This window comes from Athene cunicularia (genome assembly GCF_003259725.1).
Source record: "Athene cunicularia isolate RWA chromosome 3 unlocalized genomic scaffold, athCun1 chr3_part1, whole genome shotgun sequence".
Lineage (NCBI taxonomy): Eukaryota > Metazoa > Chordata > Aves > Strigiformes > Strigidae > Athene > Athene cunicularia.
In genome coordinates, this window is record NW_020799097.1 from 119,723,216 (window position 1) to 119,739,061 (window position 15,846).

Below are 15,846 nucleotides of genomic sequence, written 5' to 3' on the forward strand. Positions count from 1 at the left end.
TTTGTGAAGCATTTTGAACCTGGAGTGCTATATTTTAGTAAATAAACCTTGCAAGATTCTGCAACAAAGATAATTATTCAATGCCTTTTAACAAATGAAGCAAGATGGAAAGAGGGTTCCCCCCCCCCCAAAAAAAACCCTCACCATTACAATAAGCTTTTTAAAAAGAAAATGTGTCAAAGAACAGGCTTTTAAGGCTTTAAAGATGCAGCAGCTCCTTGAACTGTGGCAGGGTCCTTTTTTCTTTCTCTCTGGTTTGGCAGAAAAGTCATGCTTCCTACAGCACCAAGTAGCACAGAGAGCGTAACTGTTATCTAGATTGCAGTTGCAAGGTAACACAGAGTGACCTCTGGTCACTGGCTAAAATTTAGGTGTGACACTGTTGTTCTCTTCCATATCCCATCACCAGAAGCAGCTGGAAGCAGAAATCTTTACTGTTCAGTAAACTGCAGCTGCTTTTCCACTTTCCTCCTCAGTAGCTGGGATCTGCTAAGAGGAAATCATCTGCTCACACAGCAAGCAAAAGGCATTTGGCTTTGAAGAAGAGAAGAAAAATAAGCCATTTTGTTGTTTCTTCTTCCTGCTATCACGTGAAATGAGAATTAAAGCTATATTGGATGGAAACTGGATAAGGAAGTGCTACTGATTTGTATTTATGACTTGGTTTTGCTAATTTTGTTAGGACAAATTTAAGTGACAATGCATATTGTCATACTTAATCATTTAGCTAAAACGTGGTTTTCTTTTGTCAAATGTTCAACAACACCTTGAAAAACCCCTTAAGAACCTTTTAATTCTGTAAGCAAATAAAGAAAACTTGACAACAGCTGCAAGAAAGGAAAATGAGCTGAACATTCTCAAAGTTTGTTCAGAGTTCAAATAACCTTGTCACTAGTTTTCAAGTATCACGCTGCATTGCACAACATGAGGAGCCACTTTCTGATGGTTATTAAGGCAGTAATGCTTCCTGCCAATAGCCTGTTCAAAGGTTTTTTGAACAAAACAAACAAAACCCAAAATGTTCTGGTGCATTAACAGCTGCACTGTAAGAAAAATACAGTTATGAGAAAAAAAGCTTAACTTGTGAAGGAAAAAAAGGCAAAAGCTGATGAAATTTACAGTATAAAATACAAGTATATTCTTAATATTTTCAAAAGTTAACATCTTGAGGCAGGTCAGAAACATTTTGATACAATAGTCTGTAGGGCTGGTTTGTTTTTAAAAGCTATAATTCATCACAAATATGAACAAATGCAGAGGCTCAATATACCAAATTGCTGATTGGCAGCTGTGTTAGCCGGGATCACATTCTTGTAATTACAGTGTTTTGAAGCGATCATATTTTCAGTTTAAGGTGATTTTGCAATGGCTGAATAGACCATTCCTTTTTCTGTTGTTTTAACCTTACAAAATAAAGAGTTGAAAAATTATAGCAGACAAAACGTTTGAGAAGAGGTCTGCTGCAAAGCTGAATTTCTTTTAAAGATGGAAAGATAAAATTCCTCCTCATGATGTAATGGCACACCAGAAAATTCAGCTACTAATCTGGACACTGATGGCCATACCATAAAAATGCACTACATGTCTCAATTCCACCCAGGGTAGTTACTCAATTCAGACAGACACATGAAAAAAAACCCTACAATGCACACAGACACCGCAGAATGAAAAATAAAAAGTTCTACGCTCCAGCATCCAAGAAGTAAGTCTGAGGTAGAGGTTATTGTGTTGTATTACAGCATGATATAAAAATTAAATGCATTGACCTTAGGCTTGAGTCAGAAAACAATGACAAACACTGTCACTGTGGGGTTTTAACTCCACTTTTCTACATTCTCAGCACACTCTGAACAAGAAGTTGTGCAAATCCCATTAGTTCATCCAAATGATAATACAAAGAGGACAAAGTTAGAATTTAAAGTAATAAAAATAAGCTTATTCAAAGGGTATCACCATAGATATATTTTTGTAAAATATTTTTCAGGAAGAAGACAGATACTTGAATAAGATAATTCAAACAGACAGAGAACTATAAAGAAATTTCTAGGGTTTTCTGCAGGCTTAAAGCACCTGGCTGCGCACGGATGTTCCTAGAGCTACACTTAAGCCAGCCAGATGTAAGCCAAGATCAGAGTTGGCCTGTCTAGTCATTTCTTAATGGGGACCCACTGGCCTGCAAAAGCACACACAGATATCTTCTTCAATTCTAAGTTACTGGACACCTCCAACAGTTTGTATGAGGTCTTCAGAAGAAAAGTTGAGATGACCCTTGTTCCCAGCCTTCCGAGCACCTTTTGGTTTTTATTAAATAACAAACCAACCCAACACCAAAGCTCCTGCAAACACGCTTTGGAAAAGTCTCCAACACCTGCATCAGTTGTATGAAGCTCCTGATGCTTCGTAGAAAGAAAATAACCAGGTTGTGGTTTTTCTATTCTGTCCCATGAAATTCCACACAAGTTTAGCTAAGTCATAAACTGGTAACTCCTCTTGCTAGCTTATTTCATTAGGAAATATTTTATCAATATGCCAAAACTACCCCAACAGAAATACTCTGAAGTCAGATCCCTGTTACTGTCAAAGCAGAAGTAATGCCTGAGAGCATCCGAAAAAGCTACACAGGAATCAGGGGTGGAAGCCAAGCCTGTTTAGTGCATTTTATAAATGTCCCTTGCACTCAGGGACAATATTAAATAATTGCATGTTCTACTTCTGTCACCTTCTTCTGCTTAGCCTTCTGTAATGATTCTAGCAGATATTATCACATATGACTACTGTTCATTTTTAAGACAGCAAGGAGGACTGTACTGTCATGTGATAAAAGATTAAAGATGTATTTAAATTTATATATGTAGTCAAGAATTAATGCACCAAATAGATTTCAAAATTCTAAAGAGATTTAATAAATGCTGATTTTATTTAACATTAAATGCAAAAAATAACATTAGCAGCATTATTTTTTTAAAATGTACCAGCAACTCCTCCTTCCCAACTACTACATTTTCTTTCTCTATATTTGTTCATCTCCCGCATCGGTGCAGTGGCACAAAGCAAAAGATCTACTGTCTTTGTAAAATGGTCTTGTATTGGAAGCCAAGAGACTGTGCTCCCTCCTCAGACTCAATGTGGAAAACTGGGCTCCACATAAGTTCCCTACAAGTCTGTTGGTGTTCAAGAAGTGTTTGGACAACTCTGAGATGTATGGTTTAACTTTTAAGTTGCCCTGTGTGGAGTCAGGACTTGGACTCGATGATCCTTGTGAGTCCCTTCCAACTCAGGATATTCTATGATTATACCATCAGGAACAGGTAATTAAAAATACACTGATAAAAGTATTTTGTCATACAGTCTCTTCAGGTATTCTAGGTGGCTGTGCAAAGCAGAACTGCAGAAAAGATGTTGCTTTCGCAAAGACTGAAAGAACAAAAGCTTAGGCATAAAAACCATAATGCTTCATTTGAAGTATCATTTAAAATGTCAGACGCTAAGTCACTGGTGCTTATGGTCAAAATAGCAATTACAGGCTGGATTTGGTGCACAACACAAATGCTTCCTAACTGGAACAAACGTGTCAAAGTAACAGAAAATTCAGAAGCAATGTAAAGGAGGTATTTTGTGCTACAAACCACAACATACCAGGTCACTGAAATACTTGACATTACAAAACCGTTGTATAATAGTAATACTAACATTCATGACACACATATTTTATGTTGAAAAAAAATCCATAAAAACCAGATTAGAACAAGCCAACAAAAACCTGTTTATAAATAAAACATTTTAATAAGTTAAAAAAATATGAGTAAAAGACCAGAACATTTTTTTCCTTATCACACTCCTACATTTCCATTCAAGCAGCTGACACTGATTTTTCCCATTTGTGCATAGTGCCACATAATTCTGCTGGATGGAATCCTGTCAGATGGAATTCTGCTTTTTATCACAAAACTGAATAGATAAAAGGTCAGGAACACATTAAAGACACGGCAATGTAATTCCTCTACTAATAACTTACTTTGCAAAACATCATTACAATCTAGACGTTTCCAGGTCTAAAATTTAATGTGATAAGATTATTTAAGGTCAATTTCTTTTCCTTCCCAGCAATGGAAGTTTACTTTTTATAATTTCTGAAGTGTTGCTCACTGACCATAACCCCATTACAGATGCTGTTCTTTAACACAGTGGTAGTCTTGTACATAATAAGAAGATGGAAATGCTTTCCCCTGCATCTACTGCTCTCATTTAGATACTTTATTAAGCATTACTAGATAAACTAAAGCTCACAGAGGTGCAGTTTGTAAGTGTGTTTTTATGTAAGATGAGAAACAAATGGACATTAACCCTACCAAGATATTGCCAAGCTGAGTTTGCTGCCAGAAGATTTCCCAACTCTCTAACCAGAAAAATCTGTAATGTTCTTTTGCACGCTCCAAAATCATCTTTGATTGCAACAACCTGCTTTTATGCGGTATAAACCAATTTTAACATCTGTCTGAAAGACCTATGAAGGCTTAATGGCATTTGCTTTGCCTTGGAATTTCAGCTATATATATTATTAATTAAGAGCAGACTGAATTTTAGAGTGAAAACAATGAAGGTAATTCAGGAATTTACATGTTGGTGAACCATACACAGAAGATTTGTACACCTTATGAAGTTAGATCACATTCTCTTTGTATTCCTAAGAAATATGTGAACCAAAAAGTATTTGAAAGATGCTACTACTACACTCTATAAAGTTCCCTTAAATACGTTCTGCTGCCTACTTTTCCTCTCACTACCTAAGACCTATAGGTTAGGAGTACCAGAAGCCCCAAGCACAGCTCTTCTCCACTGCCACTCACACTCCCCTGGTTACCCAAGAAGAGCTGCTGCTGGAGTGAAGAAGCTCTTATGATCTACCTCTCCCTCAGGACCTTCTAAGGTCTGGAGTGCATTCAACACCCTGTCTAGGCCATTCCAGCAAGCACAGTTTTAGGGCAGCTTCTTCAGTATCTCCTTGCCCTGCAAAGACTTTACTTGTGTACAGAGTTTCATGAAGAGGATAAAACAGTGTATCAACCTATAGATAGATTTCTGCAGTGAACATGGTACCCAATTCCTTTATTCACTTCACATTTGGAACCAGGACTTTTCCTCTGAAAAGAAAGAACCTCTAGCTCTATTGAAAATAATTTTATCTCTGAAACGAAGAGATTAAAATAGGCATTGCCAAACTGGACAAAAAAATGTTCAGGTACGCTGAAAAAAAAGAGAGAGGTAGAAGGAATTTTAAAAAAGGGAAGAATATGATTTTACACTCAAAGGTGTAAGTTCCTATTCAGAAAGCAGCAGTTTGGAGGGTCAATCATTAGGGTAACTCCTAATCACCTATCATTTGGTAATTTTTGATCAGTGTTACTCAGACTTCACAGAAAGGCAGCAGATCTTAGCACTGAATGAACAGAACAGCTACAACATTCTCTACATAAATCATTCAAATGTATGATGAAAAGCAACTTCTTTTTAACAGATTTACCGTATCAGCAATAAAGAAAATATGCCATGACTCAGATGACCTGTGATCTCACTACTTGAAATCACTTCACTTACAATCATTATACTTGGCTTAATCAAACATTAATTACATCAGGTAAAGAGATTTTGCAGTAAGAAATGAAAAATCAGAAAGCTGCTTTAAAGCTAGAGTGTTAATAGTGAAGTCAAACTCTCACTAACAAACCTTCTAAGTAAGCTGTAACTCCAAATTCAGCAAACAGAGCCTTCAAAAAGAATGTCGTAATTTTGGGGTCATACTAATTATACTATTTATTTGGAGAATCAGGTTTGCATAATACATCTCAACTGTGTCTTTAGAGATACTGCTTTAAAATCTTGTACATGTGTTTTCTTATCATGTATCAAGAACACTGAAAAAGTGTATTTAACTCAAACAAACAAAAAAAAAAACCTCTACAGCTTCGATGTTAACACGCCTAATTTACGAATCTTTTAAAAAAATTTCTTTAGCATCTGTCAGTGTTCTTTCATCAATCCATTTATTTCCTTATGGTAAAGATGGAACAAAAAATACCAACGTGCTCACCACCAATTTCTTTCCACTTTTAATTCACACACACACAAAAAGGAAGTCTATGTCGCTTGCATCTCAGAGATGTTTAGCTCTGGAGGAAATGGTTATTTTCATAGTAGAGCCTGACCACAGCTTTTATACAACAAGCACAATATTGTCCCTATAAAAGATGACATTCAAAGCATTTTCTAAAGATATAACTTACATATTTAGAACTTGTGTTGAAGACACTACAGCTAATGATTTCGTGGACAACATTTATTAATATAAGTACCTGGCTGCTGTTCTTCCTCTTCTTCACTAGATGAAGCCAAATAAGCTTGAAAATCCATGTCAAGAAGTTCCTCTTTTTTAAAAGTTCTGCTAAGTGACATTACTCGTTCATGATCTGTCTCATCCCATGTGATATCTACCTTAAAAATAAGAATGCCATTTGGAGAAGCTGAAACACTAAAATTAAACATTGTAACTCTGTCTTTTTAGGGAAAATTATTCGATACATTCCATTGAAGAAGCAGTGTAAACCTGTTACTAATGTTCTCCACAACAATTAGCTATAATAACCATTTACTAAAATAAATTTAATTACAACTTTTTGGAAGTTGTTCTACAAAGAGTTTTAACTACATGAAAGGATGAAGAAGTCTCCTCATGCACTGAAGAGTACTGTAACAACAGGTCACACAACACGAAAACTCTGTAAGACAAATTTCCTTTGTGGCAATAGATACTAGTGCTGAAGCAGCTACCATCTCCTGTTTCTTTCCTCTTCCAGCATCAACTCACTCCTGGAATCAGGCATGGATTGCAGTGGGGACAATGAAAGTGTTCGCACAACTTCACTCTCAACTGGAAGGTGAAAGAGACCTGACTGAAAAATGATCCAGCAGAAACTTATTCCTCAACTAATCTGGTTGAGTAATCTGGTTCATTTCATGGCCAGATGAAAGTTTTGTCTGTCACTTAAGACAGAGTAAGAAGAAATAGCTACAAGGAAGGGAAGCAACTGTTTAAGCCTGGCACTACCACCAGAAAGGCTCTAGAGCATCACACAAATACACATTTTTAGCCAAATTAGAAGATTTAATTGTGAATAACAAAGTAATTCCATGTGCAGCCTGTAGCAGAGGTACAATGAGGTCAAAATGTACTATTCAATATGTAGCAAAGAAGCTGGATCTCAAAATCCAAAACTTGAGCTTATTTATGGGGCTGCAACTTGTGGCTCTGTAACATGCTTATATCTTTTAATATGTTTGATGTCTTTATTTCAAAATGGTGAAGATAACCAGGAATCTTTTCCTCACTACTTCATATAATTTATAAGCTGACAGTAAAACTAAACAAATTAGAAAAACATTACAAAAACATTGTAAAGATACCTTTGATGTTCCCATGGCAGCAGATGTGAAGTACTTTGGCTTATATACAGCTACATTTACTTCCGAGGCTACATCTTTTGGCTTATCGTCAAATGTAACATTATCTGGAATAAATCTTAAAGGCAAACATGTTATTATTCAAATACACTGAGAAATTTCATAGTATAAACAGCCTAAACTTTTCATGAGTATGGTACATCAGTACAAAAGAATTTGCTAAAATAAAAAGTTGGTAAGCCTGAAAAGGAAATAAATAAAATGGACATGTACTCCCCATAAGTAAGATTAACTCTCTGGCTTCTGCACAGCTATTCCACAGGTTTTCAAGGTATAAAACAACACCGTGTTAGGGAAGTAAACTACACAATTTTCAGTTAGGTATTAGCAGGGTCAGGGGTGGTTTTCTGAGTGTTTTAGGTTTTTTTAAGAATCACCTTTTCAGGAAGCTTAATATTAAAAATTCAAAAGAAAAAAGTGAATTCAAAACATTTTAGAAAAACTTGGTACAGCTTTAACATTACAACTAGCAGGGAGAAAAAATATTGAGAAGACCGAAGTCACATGTAATGATGGAAGACATAAGATAAAAAAACCCCAAATGCCTTTGTACATTACATTAGAAGTTATTTGAGTTGCCTTTTTTTTTTTCTTTTATCATTGCAAATGTAATATGATGAATACTATTCAACACTGAAATTTAACAAAGGACACGATTAGGAAAAGCATTGGAGAATTTTAAATAGCTGTGGCTGTTGTAAAACATTATCTTCCTTGTGTTTAAAAGCATGAAAAGTTACATGGTGATTTGGCATACACCATCTTTTCCAAAATGGTTCAAAGCAAATTAATTAAGTTCCACTAGAAAATGATTCAAAGCAAAAAATATATCTTTCACTAACTTCCAAGAACACCCATAACACGGGCCCTAGCAGACAAAGCCAGTCTCTGTCAAAACTCAATGCGATTTAGTAACTTCTCTTCTGCTCAGACTAGAAGGCTTTTTTGTAACAAAAGGATATAGTAACAATAAAGCATGATTATAATTTTAAATTCTTTCTTCCCAAACGTGACTTTTGAAACATTAGAGCTTCCAGCTCATTCATAGGGGTTAGCATAGTAATCTATTGCAGCTTCATGACAACAGCAGTAATTTCTTGCCTTGTGGTAAGCAATCCTGCAAAAGAGCCACTTCTGGACCCTTGGGGGGGGGAAAGGCAGCAGTATGTTGTTTTGTTTTCTAAATCCTATCACTTTATTTAATTGTACCAAAAGGTTGAAGATACAACCAGAACATTTTACCAGACTTCTCTGAGAATACTCTCTCTATGCAGAAATCCTCTCAAACTTCCCATATTCCAGTAAAAATTCTCAAAAAGAAGGGAAAAGAATCAAAGGGAAATCTAACAACTCATTGGATGCCTAATTTATTTACATATCTCAGTTACACAATAAAGACAAAAAGGTTTACTCCAAATTATTTTAAATTGGCTTTAATTCTCCCTCCCCTCCCCTGCCCAACATGTAATTAAGTCACCACTCAAGTTACCTCAGGTCTATAAAAGAGCAGCTACTTTCAAATTCCAGTCCATCGCATTCCTCATAAATTTTACTAGCTGTTTCAGGAGAATCACATTCTACAACCGCATAGAAGTATTTCAGTCTCTTAAATTGATACTCACGCAGCTTTTCCCTATAAAGCCTGAAAAAGTGGAAAACACAATCAAGTGAGCTGGCTTTAACAACTATTCACTGGCAAAATATTTTAATTTATTAAAAATACGCACCAAACACTCTCCTAATCTTCTAATAAGATTAGATGTTAAACAGCATGAAGTTCCGCCAGTATCTGTTCAGTTTTAGTCACATAAAAAGACTTATTCACACCATTTTGTTAAGTGTATGCTTTCTGTTTCTGACTCTGCTTCCCACAGGCATTGTAAGGTTAGAGCAGGACATAGAATAGCATATTTGTACGTCTCTGTGCAGGCCACAGAAAGTAGTATTTAATAGTTCCTATCAAGTTGTTTGCAATTATCCTAGCTCCTAACAAGGCTGGTGAAAAGAATGTTCACACATAAGTAAGAGTACACGTTAAGAACACAGGAGAAACTGGGAGACCGGAAGGACAGGATTGCAGATGCTCACACTAGAAAAAGGAGGTGTAAGAGTGATGAGTAAGGAAGTGGTACGGTGAGGACAGGAATTGGATACTAACTTGGGTAGCGCAGGTGGTAGTAGTGTCATATCAAGACAAAAAGAAAAAGCAGAAAAGAGACTGAGAAGTGGATAAATTGGTGGAAGGATGCAGGAGAGAGACCACAGGGCTGAGGTCCCGTCCTGTGAATTGAAAGGGTACATACACAGGCATCACTGAGGTGTCTCTGGCATATCTGGATTTCTGTCTGTTCTACTCCAGAATTTCTAGAGCCCACTGAGCAGTAAATCCAACGTTTCAGGATGCACCCTGATGCACACAGCAAAGCTGACTTCAGCACGTGCTGAGTTCATCATAGAATTCCCTGATGCTCTACACACTTTCTTCAAAGGGATCTGCACTTATTTTAGAGGCATCCAGATTTTCCAAATGTAGGGCAGTCCAATGGGATGTATTATACAAAAGTGGCCCCAGTCAGGCTGCCAAACATCTGGAAATTCTGGAAAAATATGAAAGCAAAACCTCTCAAGTTCCATACAGACAAGACTTTGAAGCAGAATAAAAGCGGGGAAAAAAAAAAAAAGACATGCCTGAAGAAGCCTGCACAATGGCAGGCCTGATGAGCTCAGGCTGGTAAGCCAGGGCTGCGGCTGGTGGCATTCAAAACTCAATCTGGGAATTCTTGGCCTAAATTAGGGTCCTGTTGATTATGCAGATAAAAAATTTTGATAGTAAGTAATAAAGGGAGTTTACTGCATAAATGGCAATTTGTTGAGGAGAAATGCTATATTAAGCTCTCCACACATTTGTTCCATTTATTATTCCAATGAGCTACATAATAAAAATTTTGAACTCACTTAACAAGCAAATCTTCTCAAGTTTCATCATAATGCATTTATTCAATGCACTGATAATGACCAGGGCCAGTTGTAAAACATCCCTTGAAAAAGCTATAAAATTAAGTCATCCACACAGAACTTCCAACATATGAACTTTTGGAAACAGGAGTTGATTGGGATTTTCCCTGAGAATTAAGACATATTGAAGTTTTCATTTGAAGATAAAGTTAATACCCATCATTCTCTGTGGTATTCTCTGGAAGATCGAACAGTTCCACAGGTCCTTTTTGTTCTTCCTCTTTCAACCTCTCTTTTCCAAACTCTGAAGGATAAATCTATACATACAACACACAAAAGTAAATTTTTAACAGTAGCAACACAACTAAGAAAAAAATATTATCTCACCAAGTATTTTTGAATTTTTGTTTTTTATCTAAAATCAGTATAGGGATCAATGCCATAAACTTTAATACCCTCTTAATTTTAGTTTACAGAAAAGACAGTAGAATATAAAACTCTCTTAGGAATGAGAACAACAGGAACCATTACTTCATTCATTTTGCTATGGCCCTTGTGAGAAAAGGGTATTTGACTAACATTGCTCAGAAAGCTGGAGGCAGACACTAGAAACAGAAAAAGATAACCAATGAGAATTCAGTTTATTAGTAACTCAGAAGTGGTGAAAGACAAGAGGTGTTGTGCAATAGTAAATGGGTTGGAAGGCACCTAGAAATTGCCAAATTTAAGGCTGAGTTATCTACCATAATGACTACCGAAAATTAAGATAGCCAAGGAAATGTAGTCTCCTCCCTGCTAGACTTTGAGAACTTCACTTGTCTCAGAAAAGCAGCACTTAGAGCCAGCCTCATAAACACAAGAAGTTAACAGCTTTGGGATCTAACTCTACCTAATACCTGTTGCTGAAAAGCAGCACATGTTTATTTCTAACCCAGGGAGTTAAATTGCAACACAATTTCTTATTTATCATGTTAATGTCTCTTTGATTCTCCATAAAAACGTCTTTGCTCTTATTTTGTAGCTTTTTTTTTTTTTTTTTTACACAGTAAAAGCCAGCAGTCCTTTTAGAAATCAGGTCTTACCTTAACAGAAAACACTCTTCCTCCTTTGGGTGTGAAAGAGTTAAATAGAGCCAGCAAATCCTTAGCCTTCAGTCTATCCCAATCCATATTACAAACAGCCAATCTGCTTGTAACCTGAAGAGAAAAAAAAAAAAACCAACCAGGACATAAAGTTCATATATTTAATTCCTGACTGCTGTGGGGAATACACACTACTCTAGCAGCTATCCTCAGTAAAAACTGAAAGTCAGCAACAAACAGCTGAAAAACTAAAAGCAGCATTTTCCTCAAGAGTATCACTAAATAGCAAAAATCAGAAGCAGCAATCACAAGAGCTGATAAAGAGGATCCATATAGTGAAGATGAGAGAACAGACTGCACCAATCACAGATTTAGGTCTGCAGTTAGAACATCAACACTTAGGATTTCATTATCATCATATGGTTAGTCACAACAGCAACTAGTATCACAGTATTATAACAGCACTAGAGTACTGGATTTCTTACACAGTAACTGTTTAAAAGTCTTACTTCATTCTCTAATGATTTCATATTTTCTTGAAGTGAGAAAAAATTTTAAAAAGTGAAAACAACCATAAGTGAACTAAAGCGGTACTATTTAAGTTCTGGAATTTCTAAAAATCTCAATTCTGTTTGTACCTTCACTCATAAATATCGATCTACAGGAAAGCCTCCGCTTAGAGGGAAGAAAAGTGAAAACTGCAAGTCTTATTCTCGCCCGATTTCATCATCACTCGCATTCTGTAACTAGAGGGTTGAAAAACCTTTACAAAAAATACTTTCACAAACTGTTTCATAGATGAAGGTCTATAATGAACTCATGAAAGTGTACAATACTGAGTTTGTCACATAGCAACTTTTCACATGCCAAGTTCTGTTACCTCATCTCCACGAGGGGCATCTTTATCTAGCTCACGCCATGAATGCTCTATGTCTGGCTCCTTTGGAAATAGCTCATTTAAATCCTCATCATCCTCTGAACTTGTTTCAATGTTCCCTATGCCTCTAGCTAGATCAGGCCCACTATCACTTTCTTCATCATCTTCTGAATCACTGTCTTCTTCGCCCGTTTCCCCATCATCTTGTGACTCCTCTTCCTCGCTTGTTTCCCCATCACCTTCTGGCTCCTCTTCTTCCAATTCTCCATACTCAGAAGCATCACTTGTAGAAATTTCTTCTTCTAAGTGGCTTTTACTAATGTCACCTTGATCACAGGTGTCTGCAGTCACTGAAAGATAAACATCAGATATCTATTTTTATGTTGGAATTACATATGATCCTTTACAAAGGAGGAAAAAACCCTCAGTTTTTCTTCATGCAAATTTACTGAACCCCTCAAATGCGTAATGAGGCAGGAACAAATTACATCAGGGAAGTGCAAACAAAATAAATCATCAACACTGCCTCTTCATCTTGTATAATCTAACCTAATTGCTCTTTAGGTCTCAAACTCTAATGAAATATTACTCTGTTATTCTATTCATATTCTATTCAATCAACAGATAGAAATTAGATTTCTGTCATGTAGGCTATACACATGCACAAGCAATATAAAGAAAGTTTTTCTTCAAGTCACTTGTTTTCTCTAATGTCCTCTAATATTAATGGCTTCATGCTGCCCTCCTTAAGCTTTCAGTCAACAAGTGCTGATATGTTGAAACTTTCACGGTATCAGACTTTATATTTGTTATTCAATTTGATAAATACAGTAGTGTATACATTACTATATATTTTACTTTTCGTACCAACAATTTCAGCTCCAGCAATTAAAAGGACATGTTCGCAATCTTAGTGAAGAATCAGCTGTGATTCTATAAAAAGCTGACCAACTCTGATTCTTCAGCAACACCAAACCCAAGTTAGCTATTTTATAACTGATCTTATGAAAGATCTTCCATGGATAAAGCAAAAGCAACAACATCCAAGTCAACAGAGCCAAATTCTACCTGTTATCTTAACAACTAACCTGATTGTTTTATTTTTCCTCCTAGGGAATGGTCTTTCCTGGGAGCTTTAACCGATTTAGTACTAATTGGTTGTGAAGACTTTTGCTTGTTTTGACTTGAAATTGATCTTCCTCCCGATGCATCTCCTTTCTTGTTTTCCCCCTTGTGTAAAAGGCCCTTGTTTCCCCGAGAGCGATCAACTTCTGTGGCAATTTTCTTAGAGTCCTTTTTCAAGTGGAGTTTAGATGCAATTTTTTCTCCTTCATTTCTAAGGTCACATAGTTTTGTCACCACTTCACATGTTTGGTCCACCCCTTGTTTGTTTATTTCACTCTCCTCTCTAGAGAGACCATCAGTAAGCAGCTTTGCAGAATCTGCTTCTTCTTTAGATTTATCTTTTTTTTTCTTTTTTTTCTTTTCAGTATGTTCTTTACCATCATGTTCTGAAAGATCAGAGTCGGATTCTGACAGGGCATAAAATTTCCTGAGGTTCTCTGTAGAACTATAGTTAACAGGACGACCTCTTTTATCCACTGTATATTTCAGTTTAAACTTCTTGTCATGAAACATAGCTCGGAACCGTTTGTCAATCTTGATTTTACGTTCTTTTTCAGGCATCTCCCAAAATCTGGGATCCCTAGTAACGCAGCTAAACCGCCCATCGTTCAGTATTTCCTCTTGGGATGACATTTTTGATGCTGTTGAAGACTTGGACATCTACAATACGGAAAGAAAAAACAAACCAGTTGCGATTAAAAAACCTGGTTAACATAGATTTAGAAACATAATTGAAAAATTTATCAAGAATTAAGCAAAGTCAGATTTCTAATCTGTACCTAAAAAGTTACTGCCAAAAGTACATGAGGCCATTTAAATGAGCCACAAATAGCTCTGTAAGTACCACAGTCTTGGCCACAATTCTTAGCTCTCTCGGATAACAGACACGCAACTAAAAAGACCATACCAGCTGCACACACAGCCTGAAGCGATTCCCTATCAGTCCCGAACAGGGCCTCAAGCAGAAACACAGAATCAACTAGGTTGGAAAAAACCTTGAAGATCATCTAGTCCAACCATTAACCTCATAGTGTCCACTCTCAACTCCAACAGATCCCTCAGCGCTGGGTCAACCTGACTCTTCAACCCCTCCAGGGATGGGGACTCCACCACTGCCCTGGGCAGACCAATCCAATGCACAACAACCCCTTCTGCAAAGAAATGATTCCTAACATCTAGTCTAAACCTGCCCTGGCACAGTTTGAGGCCATTCCCTCTTGTCCTATCGCTTGTTACTTGGTACAAGAGACTCACCCCCAGCTCTCTGCACCCTCTTTTCAGGGAGTGGTAGAGGGCCATGAGGTCTCCTCCCCACAGCCTCCTCTTCTCCAGACTAAACCTCCCCAGTGCCCTCAGCCTCTCCCCATCAGACCTGTGCTCCAGACCCTGCACCAGCTCCGTTGCCCTTCTCTGGACACGCTCGAGTCATTCAATGGCCTTTTTGTAGTGAGGGGCCCAAAACTGAACACAGTAATCAAGGTGCGGCCTCACCAGTGCTGAGTACAGGGGTCAGATCCCTTCCCTGTCCCTGCTGGCCACGCTATTGCTGACGCAAGCCAGGATGCCATTGGCCTTCTTGGCCACCTGAGCACACCACTGGCACCTGTTCAGCCGGCTGCCAACCAACCCCCCAGGGTCCCTCTCTGACTGGCAGCTCTCCAGCCACTCCTCCCCAAGCCTGTAGCGCTGCTGGGGGTTGTTGTGGCCCAAGTGCAGCCCCCCGGCATTTGGCCTAATTGAAGCTCATGCAGTTGGCCTCAGCCCATGGCTCTAGCCTGTCCAGGTCTCTCTGCAGAGCCTCCCTACCGTCGAGCAGATCAACACTCCCATCCAACTTGGTGTCATCTGCAAACTGACTGAGGGGGCACTCGATCCCCTCGTCTAGATCATCAATAAAGATGTTAAACTGGAGTGGCCCCAACACCGAGCCTTAGGGGACACCACTCGTGACCGGCCGCCAGCTGGATTTAACTCCATTTACCACAACCCTTTGGGCCCGGCCATCCAGCCAGTTCTTTACTCAGCAAAAATAAAAGCAGTTGCACTGTAAGTCAGACCTCAGACTTTTACTTCCTCCCGGACTAGGATATTCCACCTTTAGGACTAGAGTATTCCACATTTAAGAATAAGGCATTCCAAAACGACACTTCGGAACGAAATCAGCAACAAGGGCGACGTTCTGGCAAGAGCAGATCGGTACCACGAGCAACTCCGGCCCAGCATCACAGCCACAGCCTTCCTCGAGGCGCCGGCTGCGGCCCCCCAGTCCCTCCCCGAGCGCCGCTCGCAGTG

The 15,846-nt window shown here is 38.0% G+C and overlaps 1 protein-coding gene across 1 annotated transcript in view; it reads right to left on the reverse strand.

The window, feature by feature from the left end:
* The window catches only part of ESF1 (ESF1 nucleolar pre-rRNA processing protein homolog), a 31,047-nt gene extending 16,833 nt beyond the window's left edge, over nt 1-14,214 (reverse strand). Inside the window, exons 1-7 of the mRNA XM_026845765.1 lie at nt 13,518-14,214; nt 12,433-12,779; nt 11,553-11,666; nt 10,687-10,787; nt 9,005-9,157; nt 7,459-7,573; nt 6,351-6,489 (exon numbers count right to left, since the gene is read on the reverse strand). Coding sequence (XP_026701566.1) covers nt 6,351-6,489; nt 7,459-7,573; nt 9,005-9,157; nt 10,687-10,787; nt 11,553-11,666; nt 12,433-12,779; nt 13,518-14,214 — 1,666 coding nt within the window. The remainder of the gene's footprint in view (nt 1-6,350; nt 6,490-7,458; nt 7,574-9,004; nt 9,158-10,686; nt 10,788-11,552; nt 11,667-12,432; nt 12,780-13,517) is intronic.
* Between the last annotated feature and the right edge of the window lie 1,632 nt (nt 14,215-15,846).